General features: G+C 41.8%; 1 protein-coding gene across 1 annotated transcript; it reads left to right on the top strand.

Annotated features, from left to right (window-relative positions):
* Nucleotides 1–742: 742 nt before the first annotated feature.
* Nucleotides 743–10340, top strand: copb2 (COPI coat complex subunit beta 2). The gene is made up of 22 exons (XM_039815289.1): nucleotides 743–880; nucleotides 1345–1482; nucleotides 1656–1742; nucleotides 2111–2237; nucleotides 2386–2534; nucleotides 2726–2872; nucleotides 3152–3251; nucleotides 3366–3508; nucleotides 3946–4145; nucleotides 4244–4354; nucleotides 4451–4539; nucleotides 4635–4741; nucleotides 6473–6616; nucleotides 6793–6923; nucleotides 7178–7385; nucleotides 7626–7736; nucleotides 7950–8164; nucleotides 8263–8401; nucleotides 8599–8736; nucleotides 8868–8945; nucleotides 9475–9618; nucleotides 9908–10340. The coding sequence occupies exons 1-22, from the start codon at nucleotides 878–880 to the stop codon at nucleotides 10001–10003; spliced, it is 2805 nt and encodes a 934-aa protein (XP_039671223.1). The 5' UTR covers nucleotides 743–877; the 3' UTR covers nucleotides 10004–10340.
* Nucleotides 10341–10784: the final 444 nt, after the last annotated feature.

Below are 10784 nucleotides of genomic sequence, written 5' to 3'. Positions count from 1 at the left end.
GACCTGTGACAAATTTCCTGCATGTCTTCCCCTTCTCTCTCCCCTTTATCACATAGCTGTCTTGTCAAAAATTAAATGTGGAAAAGCCCAAAAAATAATCTTAAAAAAAATTATATATATAATCAATGCATGTGTAAATATTTTTTTGTTTTATGTTTTAGCAACGTTTTTATTGTTAAGAAAGCCTTCTTGTCACAATGACATTTTAGTCATGATTAACAAACAAACTTAATTTATGCTAATGAGAAACTTTCTCATCATAACAAAATATGTTGGTATTTATTGCTATAATGAGGAAAAAGTAAAAATTAATAATAATAATAATAATAATAAGAAGAAGAAGAAGAAGAAGAAGAAGAAGAAGAAGAAGAAGAACAAAGAAAAAACATCCTTTACAAATTCAAACCAATGTTTCTCATTCACCTCTATAGTGTGATGAATTTAATTCAGTGAACTCAGTGATGAGGAGCTTGATGTGTTGTAATGGCCCTCCCACCAAGGTTCTATTCATTGCTTAGTAAATCTTGGTATAATGGAATCTCAATTTGCCATAGCCTATACACATTGATAACCACAAACGTGAATATGTGTTTATCTTTAAAAAAAAAATCTTTGTTGAACTTTTCACCGTAAAATACAAGTTTATTTTCCATATCCTGTCACAGTGTCACCCATCTCCTGCATGGATGAGCCATGAAATGATCGCCTTCATGTCACGTCACCACTTCCAGAGCACAACTCACGCGAGATTTAGATTCAGGAAGTTCCACGTCAGTATCCAGTGCTCTGTTCACTGAAGTCGCAACATTTTGGACCCTGATTGCAACTGTACGCAACTAATTTATCTGATTTTATTGTGACAACACGGGGATAGAACATGGTAAGAGGCATTTAAAATAGTTCCCAGCTTGTTTTGTTTCCGTACAGGTCATCCGACAGGACATTAAAACTGTCAAATAATAATGCATCATTGTAAATAGTTTAGCGGCTAACGTTAACTAGCTTGAGTTAGCATGAGAGCTTATAGCTAAAGGCTATTGACATTTATAACCATGGCTGTTTGTAACATTTAGTTATATGTGCTTACATTTGTTTTGAGTCAGTTGTCGAATTAATTATTATAGGATGTATGCGTTTAGGATTATTGGAATCGTTGAAATACAACGTTATGAGGCTCAGTGTTAGCATGCTAACGGGATTTTGGCTTACTAGCTACCTGTCCTATTATTCCGGGTTTTTACTCGTACGGGTCTTTTTTTAAATCATTAAATGCTCATGTAAAGCAACTCATATTGAGAGCTTGAACGGCGTAGGAAAAGACCCCGATGTCTTCTGTCTTTTCAGCCTCTGAGGCTGGACATCAAGCGGAGGCTGACAGCCAGGTCAGACCGAGTGAAGAGTGTGGACCTTCACCCAACCGAGCCATGGATGCTGGCCAGTCTGTACAACGGCAGTGTCTGTGTGTGGAACCACGAAACACAGGTGTGATCACAAATCAATGGGCCCGCCGATACAAAGTTGCACTTCGGAACACTGATGCTTGAATATTATTTATATATGTTATTGTCAAATAAGAATGACTTGACGAACACATAAAAGCAGTGATGATGCTGCGAACCTTAACTGAATCAGCAATGTTCTTTTTCTTTCTCCAGACTCTGGTCAAGACTTTTGAAGTGTGTGACCTCCCTGTCAGAGCTTCTAAGTTTGTGGCAAGGAAGAACTGGGTCATTACAGGAGCGGTGAGTTGCATCCATTATTTGTGTTGGGATCGCGACTCTGACAGTTGTCATCCACAATAACTCCAGCGGCTTTACAAACTAGTAGCATAAACCTGAAAGTCTGAGCTTATATATGTTTAATTTGGTCTCTTTTAAGTGTGATGTGGGCATGTGCATTAAATCCCTGAACAGTAGTGTCACATCACAGTGTTTGCATTTAGGCTTTAAGTCTGATTATCTCGCCATACATTTTTCTCATTGTGATGGACTCAAATAGCATGTACCAACTTGCTTGTTTTGTAATATATTTAGCTCTTGTGTCTATGTTTGTGTGTTTTTACTTGACTTAATAAGCTCAAATTCAATGTATTTTTTTTCTCCCTGCGCAGGATGACATGCAGATCCGAGTGTTCAACTACAACACTTTGGAGCGTGTCCACATGTTTGAGGCCCACTCTGACTACATTCGTTGCATCGCTGTCCATCCGACCCAGCCCTATATCCTCACCAGCAGTGGTATGCTCGCAAACTTATGTCTTGATTGGTAGCATATTCTTCTTATTGATTTGATAAACTCAAATGTCTCTTTTTGCCAGTGTCCTGAAATGCATTGTTTATTTGCATACACACACACATTAGCATGAATGAATGTACTTCTGTGCAGATGACATGTTGATCAAGCTATGGGACTGGGACAAGAAGTGGTCGTGCAGCCAGGTGTTTGAGGGTCACACTCACTATGTCATGCAGATTGTCATCAACCCCAAGGACAACAACCAGTTTGCCAGTGCCTCCCTGGACAGGACAATTAAGGTAGGAACCGCTTGCTGTAGCTTTTGTCCCCTTTACTGCTGCTCATTTTCTCTTGTCATTGGGTGAGTACTGTGGGACACCCAGATCCTGCACTGACTATATTTTAAGTACATATAAATATAAATATAAATTAAAGAAGGTCTCTGAAATTTATTGAGCGATTCTTTGCCATGTCTTCTGGGTTGTTGCAGGTTTGGCAGCTAGGCTCTTCATCTCCCAATTTCACTTTGGAGGGTCACGAGAAAGGAGTCAATTGTATTGACTACTACAGTGGAGGAGACAAGCCCTACCTCATTTCAGGGGCTGACGACCGCCAAGTGAAGATCTGGGACTACCAGGTTAGAAAACCTTTTCAGTCACTTCCTTCACAGGAAGGTGAGAGTAAGCCGCAGGACGCTGATCATGGATATAATAATAATAAGCACTTAAGCAGAGCACAGACTAACCTGTCTGCTGAAAAATCAAAAACGTTAAGTTTAATAAAAAAACGATTATAGCTTACTGAAAGAGTTGATGTACGTGTTCCTCATTGTTCTGCTACATCCTTTCTGTGAGCATCCTTTAGCATTGTATATGTATAATCTATGTTTAACTGTCCTCCTCTGTGTGTTTTATAGAACAAAACCTGTGTTCAGACTCTGGAGGGCCACGCCCAGAACGTCTCTTGCGTCAGCTTCCACCCCGAGCTGCCCATCATCATCACTGGATCAGAGGACGGTGAGCAGGGATCACACTCATCCTCACCCCTGTTCACAAACACCCCAGACTGCATCTCACCTTATGGGCCTCACTGGTCATTGCTTTATGCAACTTTGCCTTCTCTCTCTGTAGGTACGGTGCGGATCTGGCACTCAAGCACTTACCGCCTGGAGAGCACTTTGAACTATGGCATGGAGAGAGTGTGGTGTGTGTGCGGCCTCAGGGGCTCCAACAATGTGGCGCTGGGCTACGACGAAGGCAGCATCATCATCAAGGTGAGCGCAGAGATGGATCAATCCTAAGCGGAATAGATAAGCACGTAAGAAGCTGGGTCCAAACTAGTTTAATGATAACCAGACAGATTCTTTTAAGAGGGTGGAGGAACGAACGGGTGCCATCAATCCAAGAGTGCGCTTGTGAGATGGCTAGGGTGGCGGCGTTTTGAAAAGATGTCATAAAAGATTTGCCAGATTGGATGTCTACACTAGAAAATGGGGAAAGTACCTGAGCTTACTGGAGGGCTCCTAGGAAGCTTTGTCCTAGGGAGAGACGTGTATGATGGGCTTATGGTGTTGTCATTTATACATATGTTTATTTGGTTTATACTTTGTCTGTTTTGTTATTATTTTGTTACTGGTCTTGAATATTGTAGTTAAAATTAAATATATCATGGATATATAATCAAATAACTTTGTTTCCCTGTGCTGTGTAGGTGGGTCGGGAGGAGCCGGCAATGTCTATGGACACAAACGGAAAAATCATCTGGGCTAAACACAGTGAAATCCAGCAAGCCAACCTGAAGGCCATGGGTGATGCCGAGATCAAGGACGGAGAGCGGCTGCCATTGGCTGTTAAAGACATGGGCAGCTGTGAGATTTACCCCCAAACCATCCAGCATAACCCTAATGGAAGGTACGCCTACACTCCAGGTTTTATCTTTGTTAGCCAGATTAGAGGTCAACTTGCAGTCAGATCTCTGTCACTCATGTATGCATGTTTGTGTGCCCCAGGTTTGTTGTGGTGTGCGGAGATGGAGAGTATATCATCTATACTGCCGTGGCTTTGAGGAACAAGAGCTTCGGCTCAGCGCAGGAGTTTGCCTGGGCACATGACTCATCTGAGTAAGTATGCTGTTTGGAACGTGTGCCATACTCCCCTGCTGTTTACCTCTGTATCAGAGAGTTAACTGCTGCTTTTTCTTTTCTTTTTTTTAACAGATATGCCATCCGAGAAAGCAACAGTATCGTCAAAATCTTCAAAAATTTCAAAGAAAAGAAATCTTTTAAACCTGACTTTGGAGCTGAAGGTAATGTGACCATTTTTGTATAGTACACTGTGGTTTTAGAAGTGGATCGTTGCCACAGTCTTCCTTAATGAATGTGTTCCCACTCTTCCATGCAGGGATCTATGGAGGCTTCTTGCTTGGGGTCAGGTCAGTGAATGGACTGGCTTTTTATGACTGGGAGAACACAGAGCTGGTCCGCCGCATCGAGATCCAGCCCAAACACGTAAGACTGACTTTATTTTCGTTAGAGGTGTGACGAGATCGCGCGAGATTAAACGTGACAAGATTTCTCGTCGAGGTAAAAAAGTGTCTCGCGATATCAAATCGCACAAGTGCAGAGCAGCAGCCTTGAAATGGAGCTTTTTCACAGCAGACATGTTGACTTGTCATAGTAGGAAAAGCACAGCTGAAATTGATAACCGTAAGTGTCCCAGTAAGCTATTTCAGTGAGTCAGCATGCCCAATACCAGGGCCTCTTCTAAGTGGAATGCAGCCATCATTAATGGTTTTGAATACACCTGTGCTTTTCCTACTATATGTCAACATGTCTGCCGTGAAAAAGGTCTATTAGCATAAAAGATCCCCCGCCCGTTCTCCAAAGAGTTCTCTCTCTCTCACTCGCTCGCTCGGCCAAGACACACACGCAGGTCACTGTGGTGCTGTCTCGCGCTGACCACTCTTCTTTTCTGTTACAATGAGAAGCGGACAGCAAAACCTAACTTTACTTTTAATGATAATAAACAAAGGGAAATGTTCTCTGTTGGTCCCATAATGGTCATAAATGGATACTAGGGATACGTCCTTGTTTATTGCTGCAATTAATAAAATGCAGAGGAGGAGAAAAGAGCATCAGTCTTCAGAAAAATCATCTGTGAGTGTTTGATGGTGATTTATTTGTGCTTTAGAACGTAATTATATAATATTATAAAAAACGAAACAAGATTCAGGCACAGATAAAATGGGGAGGGGTGTGGGGCTAGGGATAGGCAGTGGTGAAGAGATGGGTCTTGAGGCGAGACTGGAAGATGGTGAGGGACTCAGAGGTGCGGATCTCTTGGGGGGAGGGAGTTCCAGAGCCTGGGAGCTGGGAGAATGCTCTGTCCCCAAAACTGCAGAGGTTGGACTTTTGGATGCAGAGGAGACCAGCTGAGGTGGATCTGAGGGACCGTGAGGGTTGGTAGGGGGAGAGGAGGTCAGTGAGGTATGAGGGGGCCAGATGGTGTAGGGCTTTGTAGGTGAGGACCAGGATTTTGTAGGTGATCCGGTGGGAGACAATGGTAAAATAAGCTTTATTTCTCTCTGTCTACTGTACAATGACAAATTCAAGTACAAAACAACTGGTCTCAACTACTGCCAGAAAGCGCTTGATATGTTGTAACCTTGGTTCTTTGAGTGAAGAGACTCTCTCTCCGCCATATGTATGCAATAAGTAACAGTGTAACTGGTAGTTGTACAGGAGAGAAGCCAGTTATCTGAGTTTGTGGCAAAAACTTTCAGTGCTCGGTTTTCATTTTGGGACTTGCGATTGAATAAAGGACTATTTTTCCAATCTTATTTCTACATTGTAGTTTTCTGTAAAATAGGTTCAAATCTGGTCTCGATCTCGTGAACCCAATCTCGTGTCTCGCATCGTCTCGTGAGCTGGGTGTCTCGTCACATGCCTAATTATCGTTTTAGGTCCTGGTCTCCGTTTGATATGAATAGTCTCTGGAAATGTTTGCCAATTTCTGTGGTTCTACACATTTGGAGTTTTGTCTGTGTGTAACAAAGTAGCTACAAAGCAGTTTTGAGCTTCTATAGCTTCATCTTTAACAGCACTGTATGTAAATAATGTATTAAAGGCCTAGAGAGACTGTTGTCCAGTCATTTTAGTAACTCTTTGTTTCTGTCTCATTCTCTCCTATACCCCTTTTTTTTTTTTTTTTTTATTTATTTATATATATAATTCGTCCAGATCTTCTGGTCAGACTCTGGTGAACTGGTCTGCATCGCTACGGAGGAGTCCTTCTTCATTCTGCGTTATATGTCAGAGAAAGTAGCTGCTTCTCAAGAGAACAATGAAGGAGTGACCGAGGATGGTATCGAAGATGCCTTCGAGGTGGGTGCTTTTGACTTTCAGTGCTAAAAAATACTCTTTGATTTCAATGTATGTCCTAATGAATCTTGTCTATACCAAAGCATAGCTTCAACTCAGTGCTTTACATGTAGTAAGTGTTTTCTTCACTGTTAAACTATACTTTACATTCATCACCTTTTGTGTGCTTGTATGTCCAGGTCCAGGGAGAGATCCAGGAGATTGTGAAGACTGGGCTCTGGGTAGGAGACTGCTTCATCTACACCAGCTCCGTGAACAGACTCAACTACTATGTAGGAGGAGAGATCGTCACCATTGCTCACCTGGACAGGTACAAATCCAGATTGAATTTAAGTGGGTATGAGTGTGCATATGGCTTGCTGAACAAAATGTAATACCTGCCTCTTTGAAGACTGTGTGCACTGTGTATTTATCATGCAACTTGTTAACTTTCTTATAAGAATAATACAGTAGACCACCCACAGTTGCATAGAAAGTCAAGAAAAAGTTGTATTGATTGCTGTGAAGTTTGCGGCATCTTTTTTTTTTGACTGCTTTAGTCAAAACTGCCTTCTCTCCCTGCAGAACCATGTACCTGCTGGGTTACATACCAAAAGATGATCGCCTGTACCTGGGAGACAAGGAGCTCAACATTGTCAGCTACTCCCTGCTGGTCTCCGTCCTGGAGTACCAGACTGCCGTAATGAGGAGGGACTTTGGAATGGCTGACAAGGTGCTTCCCACTATTCCTAAAGAGCAGCGGACCAGGGTGGCCCATTTCCTGGAGAAACAGGTAAGGATATACAATAGGAGTTCATTTCCTTTCTTTTTTTTTTTTAATTTAACCTCAAAGATGCAGTATTTTTTCTACCCAACTTAATAAGATATATGCAGCAGGGGCACCATCAGTGATATCAGATGATTTTCTAATTGGAAACATATTTAGTTTTTTTATTTATTTTTTTTAACCCAGAAAGGATGTACACTTTGTGCTAGTAGGATGCTGATGGGTTTTGTTTCGTTGTCTCTTCAGGGCTTCAAGCAGCAGGCGCTGGCTGTGTCCACAGACCCGGAGCACCGGTTTGAGCTGGGGTTGCAGCTGGGAGAGCTGAAGATAGCTTACCAGCTAGCTGTGGAGGCAGAGGTAAGAGCTTACTTGCTGGCTTTTGAAACCGAGGCAAACTCTTATTGCATATCACACCTGCTCAGCTTCTAAAAAAAAACAAACAAAAAAACCCCATTATCAGACAATTCACGATGGCTCACAAGAGTTGGTCCGTTGTTGTCATTTCATGTCATCACTGGTGGGGTTCTCCGTCCAGTACGTTTCTAACGTGTGTCCTTCTAACCCCGGCAGTCGGAGCAGAAGTGGAAGCAGTTAGCGGAGCTGGCTATCAGTAAGTGCCAATTCAGCCTTGCCCAGGAGTGCCTGCACCACGCCCAGGATTATGGCGGCCTGCTGCTCCTGGCCACAGCCTCCGGTAACGCCACTATGGTGGGCAAGCTGGCTGAGGGGGCAGAGAGGGACGGCAAGAACAATGTGGCCTTCATGACCTACTTCCTGCAGGGGAAGTGAGTACCAGAGGAACGTGACATTGGTGGACAAATTAGGGAATGGATATGTATTGACCACATTGAATATGTGGTAACTGTTTGTCTTTTCTCCACAGTCTGGATCAGTGTTTGGAGCTCCTGATCAGGACAAACCGACTGCCTGAAGCTGCCTTCCTGGCTCGCACCTACCTGCCCAGTCAGGTGTCCCGTGTGGTCAAATTGTGGAGGGAGAACCTGGCTAAAGTCAACCAGAAGGTCAGTTCTGATATCAGGATTATTCTTTTATTTGAAAAAAAAATATTGGTACAGCAGAACTTTTAAACCTGAGATTTAGAAGACAATCAGCATCAATCTAGGTGGACAAAAATACAGTTTAAATTATAAGGATCTTAGATTCTTAAGAGAAGAGGGGAAAAGAGAATGTGACACATTGTACTGGATCTTCATTACAGGCGGCCGAGTCTCTAGCAGACCCCACAGAGTATGAGAATCTGTTCCCCGGGCTGAAAGAAGCCTTTGCAGCTGAGCATTACCTCCGAGAGTCCTGCTTGGGCACCTCTAGGCCTGCCAAAGATTATCCTCTCGTCACGGTGAGTTGCCCAAGTTTTTTAAATTGACAAATCAGGTAGTTGTTGTGCGCATTCAATATTTCCATAGTTGTATCTCAATCCTCCCTCCTGTATTGTAACAAACTCCCAACATTTATTTATTTATTTTTTAGCTCAACGAAGACAGGAATATTCTTGAGGAGGCTCAGGGATACGAGCCCAAAGGAACCTTCATTCCTGCTGTCCCCAAGGTTTGTCTGTCAGTTTGTCTCCAACATTCTTTTTGTGTGCCAACTTTTATCTAGTAACCTGATTCCATACGATTAGCAGCTTGTCGCACCGGCTTTGGTTACCCTCTGCTGGGGCTGTGCAATTAAACTAATTTTAATCGCGATTACGATTTCGGCTCTTAACGATCGCAACGACAAGGTAATCGTGAAAAACGATTTATTTTGCACATTACGTTTTGCAAGTAAACTCTTATTTTGTCTTGTGTTCTGAATGGGGGGGAGGGGGAAGTTAAAATGGTATTAAGGGAAATTTTACAGTTCAAGGTGTTTTCACTGTTGATTTGTTTCGCTGTTTAAGTTCAGTAAATGCAACATCTTTCCAAAATTCAATGAGGAATCATGTTAAACCAAAATAATCGATAATTGATTTTCTTTTCCATAATCGAGCAGCCCTACGCTGTGCACCCCCTGTAATCCAATCAATCCTAATTGGATAAACAATGCTTCGTAATATTCAAACTGTCAAACTTTGTTTGACTTTTTCCGGCAGACACAGGATAGTGAGGAGTCGGTGGCAGCAGCTCCCGTCGCTGCAGCCGTAGCAGCTGTTACGTCCTCACAGCCTGAACCTGCTGCTGCTACGGCAGTGGAGGAGGAAGACATTCCAGAGTACTCGCAGTCACAGAAAGACAAGGTTGGACTTGTTTTTCTTCTTTTTTAAATCTTTTGATTATAGTGATTCTGTCTCACCATGAAAAATACACAATGAGATTCTTATTGATCGTACAATGGTTGGTGTTACTCAATCTAAATAAATGAATAGTCTATCTAACACAGAAAACAAATACAGTTCCAAGTGGTTCACATAGACTCTAAAAAGAAACATGATTCAGAGATACAATTTACATAAATAAATAATTGGAACACTCCAGAGAAGAAGAATTCCAATAAAAATAAATTATCCTTTTGTGTCTTTTATGTAGAGTCTGGATGAGCTGGATGTGGATCTGGACAACATGGAGCTGGATGACATCGACACCACAGACGTTAACCTCGATGATGACTTTCTAGATGACTGAGACCTGACACCACTCTGCTGCCCAGAGCTTATTTAAAAAAAAAGAAGAAGAAGAAAGAGACTAAACGCCCTTTCCCCCCTTTTTTTGTATTTGTACGTAAAAATATTATATTGCCGCTGAAAGCTTAGAACCTAGGTTGATGATGATGATGATGATATCAGTAATGACACATCATGTCTATTTCAGACTTTCCATTTTGTACACCATCTATTGATTGTTTGAGAAACTTTAACTAACTGTCCATTGAGCGATATGGTATAATCTTTGCTTTGTGTTGTCTGTAATGGCAAATCAAAGTTCATTCAGTCCAATAAACTGTGGTTGCTGTACATATTCACATTTGACATGAGTGTCCGTACTAGATGCTAAAACACTGATAGGTTAAATATGTAGCCCTATGAGAGAAGCCTTTGATTTAAGGGGAATGAGTGTTGCATCTTCCAGTTAACCAGATACTAACATGTCACTAGTTGTGTCATGCCATCCATCTGAATGTCGCTAATTGGAGGTGACCTATTAATTTGTCCGCTTGTGTAATTGGTATTGTGCAAATATCGGAATTAGCTACAGTATGTGGATGCTTATACAACTCATAAATTATGCGCTTTGACTCGCTGATATTGATTGATGCCAAATGGGCTTGAAAAATAGAAAATTTAGACTTTTAAAATCAATTGGAGACCAACACAGGTGTTTTCACTTACTCACCTCTGCTCAGGTTGGGTGGAGATATATGAATTATGAGAAATTACCCAAAAAAAAATCAATATACTAAGATAAA

The sequence above is a fragment of the Perca fluviatilis genome, chromosome 11 (assembly GCF_010015445.1).
Source record: "Perca fluviatilis chromosome 11, GENO_Pfluv_1.0, whole genome shotgun sequence".
NCBI lineage: Eukaryota > Metazoa > Chordata > Actinopteri > Perciformes > Percidae > Perca > Perca fluviatilis.
The sequence above is the reverse complement of the archived record's forward strand: the minus strand, read 5'-3'. Positions and strand labels throughout refer to the sequence as shown.